Here is a 17,404-nt window from a genome sequence, read left to right on the forward strand (position 1 = left end):
ACAAACTGTCTGATGCCGCTGTGAGGTCATTGCCAGGATAGAGTCAGCATTGTGACATCACTGCAGCATCTTAGGAACCTGGGTAAATTAACCCTACAGCTGCCAGACACAGACCTAGCCCTTTTAGGGTTCTTGCCGTTTTATTCCCATGATGTGTTTCGTGCTATTTAGTTAACCTCCCCCAGAGCTCTTTTCACTGAAGAAAGCCAACATCAGCCAATATCTAAATGCCCCCAAACTAGCTAAACCCCCAAATCCGAAGGCTGTATAATGTGACCGTTCGGGTGTCTCTATAACAAGGAGTTTGTCACCATGGTAACCAGTGAACTGTTTCTGCACCATATAACTGCGTGCAGCACTTGGTGGGGCAACTCACCCATTTAATGGAAGTAGAGCCCCCATGACCTGCCCCCCACTAGATACAGAATCTACGGGGAGATGTATGTTATTTATTGATTTATATATCGCCGCCATACTCCATATCGCAGTAACACTCTGCAGCGCTGTACAATGTGTTCTTTTTCATTTAAATAACGCCATCATATGCTGCAGCGCTGTACAATGTGTGATGTTACTGATTTATATATCGCTATCATATACTGCAGCGCTGTACAATGTGTTCCTATTAATTTAAATAGTGCCATCATATGCTGCAGCACTGTACAATGTGTTCCTATTAATTTATATAGCGCCATTATATGCTGTGGCGCAGTACAATGTGTGATATTACTGATTGATATATACTGATTGATATAGCGCTGCTATATGCTGTGGCGCAGTACAATGTGTGATATTACTGATTGATATATACTGATTGATATTTACGAGCCAAAATAATTTTAGCTGCCATTAAAATGTGGAAGGGTAGATACTTTTGTATATTATTTTCATTAATCCATGATAAATGGAAAAGAAAACTCTCAATTGAATGTTGAATTCCCGTAATCTCTAGCATCTCTAAAACTGATACAACCATAAGCCAAAACTTATCGAGTTTTTGACAACTCCACCATATATGGGCATAAGATCCCCTCTCATGATTACATCTCCAGCATAAATTGGAAACCTGTGGAAACATCTTTTTCAACCTTTCTGGAACCAAATGCCATCTGTTCATTATTTTGTATTGTAATTCATTCAGGCTTAAGCAGTGTATATTTTGTTTTAGCTGAGAGAACGTTCTACACCACTCCTCCCACTAAATTTCATGGCCTATATCATTCTGCCATTGTATATATGCTCTTGGTTTATTAAGAGGGCCCTCTTCATCACATATCCTACTTTTTATCACTGTCCTAATATTTATATCTTTTTCCATCAAGGTTATAATCTAATATTTAATTTCATTATGTAGCCTATTCTGAGACTCTATATAACTCTTAATACGTAAATAAGTAAACCCATCTTTCAAGGATAGGTTAAACTCTTCTGCCAACTCCGCAAAAGGTTTAACATTATAATTTTGGACCAGCTGGTGATATTTCTTTAAACCCTTTGCACACCAATTGCTTATATCTAAGTCCCTAATATTCATCTGAAGAAATTTTAGGGAGGCAGTTGGTATCATAACGCATCCGACCTTTTTTAATTTTCTAAAACCTCCCCAAAATTTTAACAAATTCAGTAAAATTAGATTATTTTCAACATTATTGATTTGTAGATTAGACGACAATAAAAAATTTAGGTCTTCCGTATTTAATATTAAGGACTCGATTTTATATCAAACCTCATCTTGATTTAAATCTATTAACCATTTTGAACAGTGGTAAATCATAGCTGCGTTGTGATATTTTTTAATATACCCGGGAAAGCTATTCCACCCTGATTTAAATCTTTCTTCAGTGTCTTCATAGAAATTCTTTGGGTTTTACCCCCCCAGATAAATTTAGTAAAAACCCTTTGTACCTCCATTAACCACGATTTAGAAAATGAAATAGGAACCAGTCTAAACAAATAGATCCATTTTGGAAGAATATAAGACTTAATACTATTTAGCCTGCTCCACCAAGAAATCTCTAAATTAGACCAAGACCTCAAAATTTCTGAAGTATGGGCTAATAGGAATTTGAAATTAGTTTCTATCAATTTGTTAGGGTTTACTGTTATTTTTATCCCTAAATATGTTATTTCCTTGGAAACCCACTCGAATGTATAATCATTTCTTAAAATCTGGGTCATAGAATCTGGTAAATTTCCCAATATTGCGTTTGTCTTTGACACATTTAATTTATAATTCGACATATTTCCATATAATTCAATTTCTTTTAATAAATATTCTACTGAAATAACTGGATCCTGCACCGTAATGACAATATCATCGGCATATAACATTATTTTACCTTCCTTACCCTCATTTAAACATCCCATAATAAAGGGATGATTTCTTATATTTTGAGCGAGTGGTTCCAGAGAAAGAATGTATAGAAGAGGAGATAGCGGACACCCTTGCCTGGTTCCATTCATAATCGAGAACCACTGAGATGATATTCCCTGCCCAATAATCCTCGCAGTAGGGGAAAGATATAATGCCATTATCTTATTTAATATGTCACCAATAAATCCATATTTGTCTAATGATGCTTTCATAAATTTCCAGTTAACCCTGTCGAATGCTTTCTCAGCATCTAAAAACAGGGTTATCATGGGTTCACCACTCTTCTTATTTGTATCCTGAATATGAATCAAACATCTAATATTGCTGCTGGAAGATCTTCCAGCAACAAAACCCACCTGATCTTTATTCACTAGAAAAGGAATTATATTTTTTAATCTTGCAGCTAACAATGAAGTATATATTTTAGTATCTGTATTAGTGAGAGAAATTGGTCTATAATTTGAGATTTTGTCTGGATCCTTATCCTGTTTTAAAATGGGAACTATGTTCGCTTGCATAATTTCCAGAGGAAAGCGGGATTGATTTCCTATTGTATTAAAGATCTTACATAGCCTCTGCACCAGTTTCTTCTTTAATATTTTGAAAAACAAATTTGTAAATCCATCTGGGCCAGGGGCTACATTCTTCCTCAATTTATCAATTATTAGTCTCACTTCTTCTGGATTAAATGGGGAATTTAATTCATCTAGCTGTTCTTTAGAAAGTTTAGGCAAATTAAATTTCTTTAAATAATTTTGTATGGAAGGACCTTCTGCCTGATCTGGAATATTATATAGATCTTGATAGAATCTCCCAAAAGCCTCACCTATATCCTGCGGTTTGTAAAAAGACTTATCCTTTTCTATTATTTTATAAATCGGTTGGGACGCTGTTTTCTTCTTTAATTTTGCTGTAAGAAGTCTATCAGTCTTATTATTCTTATAATACCACAGCTGGTTTAACTTTTTAAGATTTTCTTTTATTTTGGACATATGCTGGGCATTAATTAAATTTGTAATATTTGTGGTTTCTCTAGTTGGAGATTGTTTATTTTCCCTTGAGAGTCGGTTTAAATCTAAATAAAGGTCTGATAAAGAAAAGGAAGGTGTTTTTTTCTCCCTAGCACTCAGCATTATTAGATGCCCTCGCATGACACACTTATACGTACACCATATATTTAACAACGAAACTTCTGGTGTATCATTCTCCTTAAAAAACAGATCTAAATATTCCTGATTGGCCTCCTTATGTAAAATATTATTATTCAATCTCCAGTCTCTACTAGGGATTTTAGAGTTCCTTCCATAAGTTGACATTACTACTGCATTATGGTCCGACCACATTATATCCAAAATAAAAATTTTATCTATATCTTTTATAAGACTCTGATCTCCCAAAAACATATCGATTCTTGAATAAGACAAATGTACTTTAGAAAGGTGTGTATAATCTCGTTCTCCCGGCCTAAATGCCCTCCAGATATCATAAAGACCATATTCTTTTAATAACTGTTGAAATTTCTTCGCCTGCTTTATTAGATCCGCAGAACATTTAGCACCCATAGGAAGCTGTTTGTCCAAGTTTGTGTCCACTACCATATTGAGATCTCCTGCTAATATCATTTGACCCTGTCTATTTTCTTCAATTTTTTAAACTAATTTCTTTAGAAAGAGAGCTGGAGATCTATTAGGAGCATAGATATTAGCTATAGTATATACTTTCTCATTAAGGCGACAAATCAAAATCACATATCAAGCTTCTGGATCAATCTCCTGATAAATATTCTCAAACTTAACTGCCTCTGAAATTAATATAACCACCCCCCTTTTCTTATTATTATCTAGGGAAGCATTTGCCACTATAGAATAACCACCTATTTTCATTTTCTTACTATTAATTTTTAGCCAATGAGATTCTTGAATCAAAACCACATCAATGTGCTCTCTCTTTAAAGTTTTAGATAATATCTCTCTTTTATAGTTTTTGTAACGTAATATTTTTTATTATTTTTTTACAACCTATATACCGTCGGTGTCAGCACCCGGCGTAGGCCGTGGTAATGGTTTGACGCTCCCTTGACCTCGGCAGCGAATCACCGATGTATCTCGTTTTCTGTAAAGCAGTCCTCGCACGAGTGGAAGTCCGAGTCGCGCGTGCTGTCAGCGCTCACTTCCTCGTCTCGAAAACGTGGCTCTCCCACGTCTGCAGCTGGATCACTATCCATACAAGAGTCTTGCAGAACCTGCGCGATGTACTTCTGCGGAGAGTAAGAAAGATTGGCGTGAGCAACAGTCCTAACAAACAGGACCATGTACCGTCATACAACATCAGACACGAAAGCGCCATGGATCCGGCTTATAGCCATAGAGCTGTATACAATATATCATATATATAACCATATATCATGTATATGTAACCAGTACAATAGGACATTGTGTTATTTATAAGCGCAGACGCCTACGCACTTACCATGAGCTTGTGGGAGGAGGTATCACATGGAGGGCGGCCATTCTGTGCTCCATCTATGTTTGCCTCCACGTCGTCAACCTAAAAGGTGAGAGAGCAGAACGAGCGGGTGTCAGATCCACGTAACGATAAGGAGATTTATCACACGCGCTCCGTATACGTACCCGGTAGTTGTGAGCACTAAGATACTTAAAGTGCCCAAAGCAGACGTGGCACAGGCAGACGGCGATGGTGATCACGAGGATCACAAACGTGAACATGGATGTTGGAGCAAAGAAGCCTGCGGGATAAATAAAAGGTTAAAACCAAACAAAAGGCATGAGCGCTCGGGTCCCACTCACAGAGGAGAGAAACCCGCTACTCGATACTCAGTGTGCCCGCAACGCGAAGCCACGTACCCGATCTTACGGTGGAAAAAAAGAGCAGCCAGCAGAGACAGAGGATCGGTGCCACCACCACCTGGTTCACCGCCCAGGAGTGGATCTTCTTATCCAGCTTGGCCGGCAGGTACGCGTAGTACATGTTGTACCGATCCACCAGGTGTTTGAGGAGCATATACATCAATCCAAACGGTACAATAATGGGACATGTGATGCTGTACGTCATGACGACGGTGAAGATGCACATCATCCAGGCGTAGGCCGCCCCGAACTGGAACTTGAAAGCCTGGTTCTGGAAGCACAAGAAGGGAAAGGGCATTAATGATAGCTGTCTAGATATAGAGAGGGCGAGAGAGTGCCAGGAATAAAGAGACAGACACACGTTGAGAGTAAAATAGTTAGATAAACAGGATAAAGCACGTACCCCCGTTACATTCCTGCGTTCTGCCGCAGAGCGTGCGAGGCACAGGCGGATCATGTACCGCAGTAGCCCCGGAATGCGCAGCAAGTCCATGGCCGTTCCAATGAAGGCTGCGGCGATGACATAATTCACAAAGAAGGCTCCGTTGTCTGGCAGGAACACGCACCTGGAGGAGACCACGGACAAAAACATCAGAGCGGAACACGGCCCCCATTAACTCAACAAAGCACGGACCTCTTTGACTACGCGCGAGGTGTTAATGGTTCCCGAGCCAGGCTCACGGGGAACCCGACCTTTACCGTTTACTTTACTCACTCGAATCGAATGGCCGCCTGATCCAAGAACTTTTTATCGAATAACCACCGGAAAAACAGGTGCAGGCTGCGGGGGAGATGTAAGAAGAGTTAGTTCAGCATCCGCGTCAAACACACCGCCGCCGGGACACGGGCTTCGGCCCCAAACCTACTGGATAGACGTATTACCTGTTCAAGCCGAGAGATGGTAGGAGCAGAACCATGACGATGAGGAAGGCGTAACACTTGTGCATCGTGGTCCTGTTCTCTCCGGACCTGAAACCAAGAAGACGGAAAGTTACTAAACAATCTCCGGACAGCGAGCGCTCGCACAGAGCCACTCTACCAAGTACCGTCCGTGCCAAGTCCCTCCTGGGGGCGCTAATTACATACGGCATGGCAGTGATATCAGTACCTGGTCCAGTGAAACTCCAAGAATGTGCTGTAGTAGACGATGGTTGGCAATAAGGAGGAGAAAGACCACAACAGGAGAGTGGGGAAGAACTGAGTGATAATGGGACTCTGTGGAGAGAGAAAACACAAGGTCATAAAACACAAGAAACAAGAAAGCAATGGAAAGCCCCGCCCCCCGATAACGGAGTTCCCCCCGGAGCCTGGTCTACTCTACTCACGTTCAGCTGCTCCACGGGCTTGGTGACGTTGAACTTGTCCATGGTAGATATTATAATTGCTGGGGTGGTCATGAAGAACAGCAACGCGAAGAGGACAACGTTGATGGAAATACAACGAAACCACCAGACAAAGCCGCGCGTGGACAGGTTCTCCCTGATAAAGAGGCAGAAAGTAGCGAGTCGAGACACATTACAGAAAATCCTATCCATTCCTGTGGCCGGGCTCCGCAACACATAGTGACGGAGACCTTTAAACACCGTAATACAGAGTCCTGTCTCAATATAAAGCTAAGCTCAGGGAGGCCAAGCACATTATTAGACGCAACAAAACACACACAGGAGAGAATTGGGTTCACAATAAAAAAGTGATAAAGTGATAAAAGTCATTACTTCTGATGGCTTAAAGGTAAGCAGACAATGCAAGGAAGCATCTCAAAGAGCAAGCAGGGTGCTGGGTGTACAGCGAGGGGCATTAGTAGCAGGGAGGGGGTTTCTGCCAATTTACAGACCTCACCTAGAGTATTGGGTACAGTTCTGGAGACCCCCATCTCCCGAAGGACATCGACAGGAGGAGAGCTACAAACATGGTAAGTGGTTTGCAGGACAGAAATCACGAGGAGGGTTAAAGAATCTTAATATGTCCGGCTTGGAGGAGAGAAGAGAGACGGGGATTCAATAGAAACATTTAAATACGTAGGATTTAACAAAGTACAGCCGGCTTATTTGAAAAGAGGAGCAATGTCAGAATAAGAGGTCATGGAAGTTCTACTTTACTGAGAGGGTGGTGGATGCATGAAACAGTCTCCCAGAAGTGGTGGAAGCTAATACAGTAAGGGGATTTAAACACGCATAGGATGGACATAAAGTCCCTTCGTGGCCATGTAACGCTGTGTCTACCCAAATACAGCTGGTTTTCCTGTCCTCCCCATCTACCCCCCCATGCCCTAGGATGTTCTTACCAGTAAATGTTCTGCGGGTCGGGGGCATAGCTCACGCTCCAGTTTAACACCTGCAGGGACTCACTACAGGAGGACAACTGGGGGTCCGCTCTGCAGCTGCAGCCGTGACACTGGTAAATGTTAAAGTCTGCGAAGATCCTGCAGAAGACAGAGACAGCGGTAAATATCATCGACCTCAACAATGCGGTGGGAAGACCTCACATGCGGTGGGAAGTCTCCACACCCCACACCACGAATGACCTTTTGTTAGCTCATGTAGGAGACTCACGTGGCTGCCGCGTCCTGGTTGTGAAACGTGACAAACGCCATCCCGAGGGGCTTCTCAGTCACCTTCTCCTTCTCTTTCTTGTGCGCCTCCTTCAGGTTCTCCTCCAGCCGCGAGTAATATTCCACGGCCTCCACCTGCGCGGGGCAAAAAGTGTGTGAAAATGCCTGAAATGCCCCTTCCTGATAACTCTGCACAACCGGGAAAAGAATCAATCAGCTTTCTGACCCGATTATAACAATTGCATTTTGGCCAAAAGCTAGAATTTCCCCCAATCCTGAAGAAGATATATATATATAAAAAAATAATAATAATAATAATAAAAAAAAATATATATATCTATATATGTATAAAAACATAAATACACACACACATATATATAAATATACATACATATATACCGGTAAATATATATATATACACACAATGCAAAACCAACAAGAATAGGAGTAGGTTCTACCTTAACCCCCCCCAATTAAATATTTTATCTAAGCGTATCTGCAGACGCGTGCGATGTCTGTCGGCGGCCCCCCGCGCAGTACCTGTTCGCAGCCTTTGATGGCGCAGCAGCAGAGGTGGCCGCACCGTTTGGCGCTGACCGAAGACGGGCCGTTCTCTGTGCTCTTCAGGTCAGTAAAATAGAACCGGGCCCGTTCAGCCTTCTTCCTGCAGGAGAGACAACAAATGATGAGGACGCAAGGAGAAGCTCCCACTCTTATCACTCACATCTAGCGAGTTATCGGTCTCTGGTTCTACGCAGATGTCTGAGACCCGGGGGATGAGAAATCACAGAGCCTTATAACTCCTTCTATAGGAAAAGGGCATTTAGGACATTCTGAGACACGCGGCATTCACAGATTAGGGGTCTCACCACAGCCTCCTACCCAAAAGGTAAAAGCGGAGGAGCGGGGAAAAGGCCTTACCCCAGCCTGATGGGACACGGTACACACCACGTGTTTCTGCCCCATCGGGTCACACCGGCCACGCGTTATACCCGGGGAAATCGCACTCACCTCTTTGTATCCAACCTCATGAGCCGTGCCACATTGTAACACGGCTGGGCGTCTAACACGCTGCAGTCGGGATACGCTTCCCTAAAACAAAGCAAACGCAATCATTTAAACGGAGGCAAAAGAGACCCCTGGAGAGTCCTGGGGCAGGAGAGACCGCAAAAGACAGCTAACAAAACGCGCCGGGGTGAGACGCTCTGCAGCAACACTCACTCGAAGTGTTTCTTGATGCTCTCCGGCTCTGCCTTCTTGGAAACACCGTCTATGAACAGCGTGCACTTCACCTGTAAAGGAACACAATTCCGGGTGAGTAACGGGACACTTGGAGTGCGCTCTGTGCTGTACTGACCATACGGCAGAGTGAAGGGGGCAGATGTGTAATAAAGGCCCAGGATGCTGTGGAAGGAAAATCGTGGCTCCGAATGGCTCAGCCAGGTCATTGTAGCCACCTGGCATTTCTTTTGTACGGCGCTCCCACCGGTACTTACCAGATCATTCTCCTTGTAATGCATTTTGGATGTGTGACGGCGCCTGATGTAGACGGTGAGCAGCAGGTAGAAGAAGGCGAAGGCGGTGTGTAACCAGAGCAGCTTATCACTGAGAGAAAGAGAGAGACATGGGAGAGGTAAGCGAGTTACTACCGGCGGCTGCCCATACAGACGGACACATTAACCGTTCGCCCAGGGGCAGCTCTACTAACCGGCGCACGCAGGCACGCTGCTAGTAAGGAGGACCTTTCGCTCTAGAGGGGTAAGTAGGGGGTGCACTCTCTGGACCGTCCCAGAACGCAATGCGTGTTCCGTACCGCTGGGAGGATAAGCGGAGAGCCGTCGGCACAATTAAACTACAGAAACGCTACAAAAAAAACCTAAGCCCCGCCGGCAGCCGCTCTAATGTGACAGCTTTTCTCTCTAATGTGACAGCTGCCGCGTCCCGTGACCAAAGGGTACGGGAGCTTAGAGTACTCTCCCCCTACGCACACTCACCCTGAATTCAAGTTGGCGATAGTTGTTCTTCTGAAACTGACCGCCCTGCTTCCTAAAAGAGAGAGAAAAGGACATGTTCAATGTGAGCCCCAACCTTCCTGCCACCGATCCACAGATGGCCTGTTGACTGTAAGCTCTGGTGGCTAAAGCTGCCCCCCCCCAGTCTCTCTTATCTAACAGACTCCCGGAGAAGTTGACAGGAAGGACAATGCCAACGGACATGATGAGAACAATTATCAGGAGTCCGATGATGTGGCGCTGGAAGGAGAGGTAATGCAAAGCATCCATGCCACATTTCTCAAGGATCTCCTCCTCTCTGTAATGAGAAAACAAGGGTTAATATACAGCGCTAATGCACTCAGATAACCCTCAGCCGACCCTCTCCTAACACCAGTGAGGCTGGGAAGTGCCCATCCACCCTGGCCGTTAAATAACAGAAATCTCGTGTATTAAAGACGTTAAGATACAGACTCACTTTATCCTGAAGATGGCCGGCAACCACGAGAACAAACCCTGCGGGGCAAGAACACGCAAAACGCTGTTATTGTTCACGAAAACATGAATTACGTAAAAAACATCAGCAAAGCCGTGAGCAGCGGCTGGAATCGATTCATCAGAAAAGCTCAAAGGGGGCAAAATCCGAGATCCAGACCGCAGCTCAGCTGGAAGAGTCTGCGGCCGCAGAGAGATGCCCGTTCAGAGACTTTCCCAAAAGCCTAAACCCTCTTCCACTGATCTGCATGCTTTTTGTTTCTAAACACTGTTTAGGTGATAAAGCCCATTTAATGCCCACGCTCTGTCTAGGGCATCTCTGAGACACTAAATAACTTTGTACTGAGTTATGCAAATCAATGCGCCCTTCTTACCTTAACATAAATATTATACCATCCCAACCATAATGTACGGTTCTAAAAAACCCCATAATGCTCCGTGATCAATAAATTAATTACCCCCACACTTCAAATAACACGTAAAGCAGAAAGCGTGTAAAACACCCCCGTGTGCACACATCCGCCGTCATACCCACGCCGAGGGGCACTCTACAGCAAGCTTTCCACCTGTAGAAATACAACTCCCAGAATGCTCTGCCGGCATCCTAAAAGAACAAGGGTATGCTTATACCCAGTCGAGCATCATGGGAGTTATAGTTCCATAACCAGTGGAGAGCTGCTGCTGTTACGGTGGGGTTTTGCCGGTACTTACTCTGTCCCTTTGACCAAAATCAGGGGTCAGACGCTCATAACCGTCGTGGCCGTCCGAGCGCATCTCTGACGTCCCGCTGTGGAGAGAGGAAGACAGTGTTAGGAAGAGGAGCTAGCTTCTAGTCCACATGCAGCCTGGCAGAAAAAGGGTTAATCACCAGAGAGGATATTAAGCTCACAAGATAAGTTACCAAACCATTAAGTCTGAATTCGGGATTTGACGTAGCACCCGTCCCAAAGGCAAGTCCGACCAAGGTGCTGCTCGGGCCGGTAATGAAAAAGTTAAACAACTCGGGTGAACTTTGGAAACTTTTCTATGCTTCCCGAACCCCCAAAAATATGCACCTCCCCTGCCAGTGTCCTTTGGGTACCGTCATACCCACTAATAGGGAGAGGGCTTCAGGACAAACAAAGAAAGATCTCTCTGGCAGAGGAGCTTCCTGCCGGCAACCAATAGAGTCGCTCGCACAGAGCTTTAACTCCTGACGGTGAAACTCCGCCTCTCCCTGCTCTATTAGTTAAAGGTCCATACGAGCGACCAATAGAGTCGCCTGTACAGACCTTTATCTCCTGACGGCGGAACTTGGCCTTCGGATGTTCCAGGAGTTAAAGGTCCATGCGAACGACTCTATTAGTCGCCTGCAGGGAGCTCCTCTAGCCTCAACCAATGAAGGAGCTGCCTGCCGCGACCAATAAAGTCACTCATACAGACCTTTAACTCTTGACGACGGAACTTGGCCTGGGGAGGTTCCAGGAGTTAAAGGTCCGTGCAAGCCACTTCGCCTCCTTTGGCACCAACCAATAAAGGACAGGTGCAGAAGTTAAAGGTCCGTACGAGCGACCAATAGAGTCGCTTGCACCAGCCTTTGAATCCTGGAGCCGAAACTTGGCCTGGAAGGGAACAGAAGTTTAAGTTCCATAAGAGCGACTCTATTGTCGCCAATTGGTTGATGCCAGAAGAGGCCCCTGCAGGCAACCAATAGATTGGCTCGCACAGAACTTTTACTCCTTGCGTTATCCTATGGATTCCTGCTCCCGTTAACCCCTGCGATGCAGTGTAGACAAGATAGGCTAGAGGGGAAGGGACCAGAGAGATTGGTTAGGAGATATTCACGAAGACGAGCACTTCGTGTTGTGTGTCTTCGGGGGCTGGGCAAGCAGTGGCTCCATGTACGGGCCCCAGACAATAGGCTATAAACCCTTATGTACTCACTTTTCAACGTCAGATACCAAGACAATTCTGCCATAATTCCACGCTAGCTTCCTCAAGATGGAAAAGATAAACAGCAGAGCCTGTGGGAGAGAGAGAGGTTAATAAACGCATCAGAATACGGAGCCAGTATTACCCTGCGAATACAGCACGCCTGGGGTATAAAGAGACTCATTTCCTCGCCCATGAGCTCTAACAGCTGCTGAAAGATGGGACCAACAGCTCTGACCCGCCAGACGATCGCCGGGAATCACTAACCAGGAAGCACATGAAGTCCAGAGACAGGACTGTGGGAATCCCGCCAAAAGGCAGCCCCTGCAGCACTGTGCTGCGGATGCGGGCACTGTAGCAGTAATTCTTGGTGGAATTGTATGATATGTTTAGATGATCATGATGGAATCTGCAAGAGAGAGAGAGGAAAGGAGGTGTAAGGAACATGCGCAAGCCCCTCAAATGACTGAGAGAATGAAAGACAACGTGTGAATGAATTGTGTGAAAGAGTGAGAGAATGAATAAATTAATGTGTGGATGAATTGTGTAAATGAGTGAGAGTATGAATTAATGAGTGGATCAATTAATGATAGTGAGAAGGTAAAGAGGGTAGATAGTAAGAAGAGGGGAGAGAAAGTAGACAGTGGTGTCAGCAAGGGGGAGAGAGAGGGGCACCAAGCGGTCGCTCAGGAATACGTTTTCAGCAAGAGGGTAGATAGTGAGAAGGGGGATAGGGTAGATAGTAAGAAGGGGGGAGACAGAGTATACCCGAATACCGAACATACGAACATGGCGGCGACAAATAGAGGTCTGATTACGAGAATAAGATCCAGATCCCCTGCAGCGCTGCAGGGGACCCGGATCCTTCTCTCTGGCAGCCTCTGCTGCTGCCAGCACTTCCTCCGGGGGCGTCTATGATGGAGCGCCAGGCATCACATGACCTTCCGGTGCTTCAACATAGAAGCACCGGCGGAAGTGCTGGCAGCAGCGAAAGTTGTCTGTGCACATCCTGCAGCCAGTGAACGTTTGTGGGATGCGCACAGACAACCTCTGCTGCTGCCGGCACTTCTATTGGGGCTTCTATGGTGGAGCACCGGAACATCATGTGATGCGGGGCTCAATCATAGAAGCCCGGGCGGAAGTATTGGCCACCAGTAGCGGAGGTCTGCATTGCACAGACCTCCCCCGGCTGCTCCACTAGACACCAGGGAGTCTGAAGCAAGGGTCACATGTAAAGGGATGCACAGGTAAGCCGAGGGGAGTTAAGAGTGGCATGTCGGCTGGGTTCAATGGTTTTCTGGAGTCAGACTGGGGTTAAAAGGCATATCTAGGGCAGAGTGGCATATAGGGGGGTATAAGGCATTTCCGAGGAGCAGAGTGGCATATAAGGCATACGTATCTGGGGGGCAGATGAGCATAACTGGGGGCAAGTTGGCAAATAAAAACATTTTTTCAAAAGTTTTACCAATAAATATTAATTCATGTTGACTATTTTTGCATATTTAATAAAAACTATGTTTTATTAAATATGCAAAAATAGCCAACATGAATTAATATTTATTGGTAAAACTTTTTTCCTATAGGGTCGTCTTACATTCAGGCTTTTCCCTTTTTTTCCCTAAATTACCGTAATATTAACATTGTGAGGGGTCGTCTTATAACTGAGCAAATACTGTAATATATATATATATATATATATATATACATATATTGGTGGCGGGGGCTAATATTAATATATCACGGCAGCAGGGTTAATATTATTATATATTGGCAGCAGGAGTTAATATTAAAGAATGGAAAATAACTGCCAGTTCAGCTGTTATTTTGAAATAATATTTAAATAACGGTCTTTACTCCAAAGAGATAAGCATATACTGTGTAGATAAAAATGCATATATATGTATCTATATATATAATATATGTCTAACGCATATGTGTATATATATATGGTGTATATGTAGTGTAGTGTCCCTGTCCCCAAACGTGCCCTCCTAAATATTAAAGCTGGAGACGCCACTGGTGATTAATACCCCTTTAAATTACATGACTGTTTAGACCCATTAGGCCACCCAAAAAGAACCCAAATACCTCCCCCCATTTGGCCACAGCTTTTACTAAACATACAATAACCATTCCCCGGGCCAGCGGAACAACCAAACCTTTTATACCTCCGAAAAACAACCTGCCAGCTGCTGAGCGCTCGGCCCATCCAGGAGTTAAATAACCACCGATAACCGAGAGTCCCAGCCCTGCGGGGGCCATAACCCAGCCCAAGCGGCTACCGTCTGGAAGAGGTAAGAGTCACCTCTTCACCTACCAATGAACCCTCTTAGCCGCAACATTGTTACCGCTCCCCACCAATCCCCCTTTCCTATAGGTCCAGGGGGCCCCCTTTACTGCCAACGACAGGGCGGTCGGTGTGGCTTCAGGGGGTGCCATGGAAAGCAGAGTCGGTGGTGAAGAGCTATAGATTGTTTTTAAGAAAAAAAAAGGGCTTTTGGGGCATATGTCTAGGCTAGGGATGTTGTGGAGTAGTGGAACCGAATCCCAGCAGAGAGGGGTTGGGAAAGCAGCGCACCGAGGCACGTATGTTTGCTGCTAATCCTTAAATATTATATAAAATAAAAGAATGTTATTGTAATGATTTGATTGGCTTACCGCTCGTAGAGAAATTCCACAAAATGCGGTGGGAAATATCCGGCACCTAACAGCTGCATTTTCACAAACTGTCTGATGCCGCTGTGAGGTCATTGCCAGGATAGAGTCAGCATTGTGACATCACTGCAGCATCTTAGGAACCTGGGTAAATTAACCCTACAGCTGCCGGACACAGACCTAGCCCTTTTAGGGTTCTTGCCGTTTTATTCCCATGAAGTGTTTCGTGCTATTTAGTTAACCTGCCCCAGAGCTCTTTTCACTGAAGAAAGCCAACATCAGCCAATATCTAAATGCCCCCAAACTAGCTAAACCCCCAAATCCGAAGGCTGTATAATGTGACCGTTCGGGTGTCTCTATAACTAGGAGTTTGTCACCATGGTAACCAGTGAACTGTTTCTGCACCATATAACTGCGTGCAGCACTTGGTGGGGCAACTCACGCATTTAATGGAAGTAGAGCCCCCATGACCTGCCCCCCACTAGATGCAGCATCTACGGGGAGATGTATGTTATTTATTGATTTATATATCGCCGCCATACTCCATATCGCAGTAACACTCTGCAGCGCTGTACAATGTGTTCTTTTTCATTTAAATAACGCCATCATATGCTGCAGCGCTGTACAATGTGTGATGTTACTGATTTATATATCGCTATCATATACTGCAGCGCTGTACAATGTGTTCCTATTAATTTAAATAGTGCCATCATATGCTGCAGCGCTGTACAATGTGTTCCTATTCATTTATATAGCGCCATTATATGCTGTGGCGCAGTACAATGTGTGATATTACTGATTGATATATACTGATTGATATAGCGCTGCTATATGCTGTGGCGCAGTACAATGTGTGATATTACTGATTGATATATACTGATTGATATTTACGAGCCAAACGAATTTTAGCTGCCATTAAAATGTGGAAGGGTAGATACTTTTGTATATTATTTTCATTAATCCATGATAAATGGAAAAGAAAACTCTCAATTGAATGTTGAATTCCCGTAATCTCTAGCATCTCTAAAACTGATACAACCATAAGCCAAAACTTATTGAGTTTTTGACAACTCCACCATATATGGGCATAAGATCCCCTCTCATGATTACATCTCCAGCATAAGTTGGAAACCTGTGGAAACATCTTTTTCAACCTTTCTGGAACCAAATGCCATCTGTTCATTATTTTGTATTGTAATTCATTCAGGCTTAAGCAGTGTATATTTTTTTTTAGCTGAGAGAACGTTCTACACCACTCCTCCCACTAAATTTCATGGCCTATATCATTCTGCCATTGTATATATGCTCTTGGTTTATTAAGAGGGCCCTCTTCATCACATATCCTACTTTTTATCACTGTCCTAATATTTATATCTTTTTCCATCAAGGTTATAATCTAATATTTAATTTCATTATGTAGCCTATTCTGAGACTCTATATAACTCTTAATACGTAAATAAGTAAACCCATCTTTCAAGGATAGGTTAAACTCTTCTGCCAACTCCGCAAAAGGTCTAACATTATCATTTTGGACCAGCTGGTGATATTTCTTTAAACCCTTTGCACACCAATTGCTTATATCTAAGTCCCTAATATTCATCTGAAGAAATTTTAGGGAGGCAGTTGGTATCATAATGCATCCGACCTTTTTTAATTTTCTAAAACCTCCCCAAAATTTTAACAAATTCAGTAAAATTAGATTATTTTCAACATTATTGATTTGTAGATTAGACGACAATAAAAAATTTAGGTCTTCCGTATTTAATATTAAGGACTCGATTTTATATCAAACCTCATCTTGATTTAAATCTATTAACCATTTTGAACAGTGGTAAATCATAGCTGCGTTGTGATATTTTTTAATATACCCGGGAAAGCTATTCCACCCTGATTTAAATCTTTCTTCAGTGTCTTCATAGAAATTCTTTGGGTTTTACCCCCCAGATAAATTTAGTAAAAACCCTTTGTACCTCCATTAACCACGATTTAGAAAATGAAAGAGGAACCAGTCTAAACAAATAGATCCATTTTGGAAGAATATAAGACTTAATACTATTTAGCCTGCTCCACCAAGAAATCTCTAAATTAGACCAAGACCTCAAAATTTCTGAAGTATGGGCTAATAGGAATTTGATATTAGTTTCTATCAATTTGTTAGGGTTTACTGTTATTTTTATCCCTAAATATGTTATTTCCTTGGAAACCCACTCGAATGTATAATCATTTCTTAAAATCTGGGTCATAGAATCTGGTAAATTTCCCAATATTGTGCTTGTCTTTGACACATTTAATTTATAATTCGACATATTTCCATATAATTCAATTTCTTTTAATAAATATTCTACTGAAATAACTGGATCCTGCACCGTAATGACAATATCATCGGCATATAACATTATTTTACCTTCCTTACCCTCATTTAAACATCCCATAATAAAGGGATGATTTCTTATATTTTGAGCGAGTGGTTCCAGAGAAAGAATGTATAGAAGAGGAGATAGCGGACACCCTTGCCTGGTTCCATTCATAATCGAGAACCACTGAGATGATATTCCCTGCC

General features: G+C 43.4%; 1 protein-coding gene across 1 annotated transcript; it reads right to left on the minus strand.

The window, feature by feature from the left end:
- Positions 1-4,466: 4,466 nt before the first annotated feature.
- LOC149284461 (mechanosensitive cation channel TMEM63B-like) lies at positions 4,467-14,906 on the minus strand. Its single transcript, XM_089496754.1, has 22 exons — positions 14,848-14,906; positions 12,457-12,598; positions 12,202-12,281; positions 10,990-11,065; positions 10,262-10,299; positions 9,956-10,102; positions 9,787-9,834; positions 9,289-9,397; positions 9,014-9,084; positions 8,804-8,884; positions 8,333-8,456; positions 7,794-7,927; positions 7,526-7,663; positions 6,567-6,720; positions 6,350-6,456; positions 6,124-6,210; positions 5,957-6,022; positions 5,645-5,807; positions 5,239-5,512; positions 5,005-5,120; positions 4,872-4,921; positions 4,467-4,665 (listed from the first exon to the last, which is right to left on the minus strand). Exons 1-22 carry the CDS (start codon positions 14,904-14,906, stop codon positions 4,467-4,469), a joined length of 2,463 nt encoding a protein of 820 aa, XP_089352880.1.
- Positions 14,907-17,404: the final 2,498 nt, after the last annotated feature.

This window comes from Sceloporus occidentalis, unplaced genomic scaffold (genome assembly GCF_023333645.1).
Source record: "Sceloporus occidentalis isolate IW3139 unplaced genomic scaffold, rSceOcc1.0.p SCAF_93, whole genome shotgun sequence".
NCBI classification, from domain to species: domain Eukaryota; kingdom Metazoa; phylum Chordata; class Lepidosauria; order Squamata; family Phrynosomatidae; genus Sceloporus; species Sceloporus occidentalis.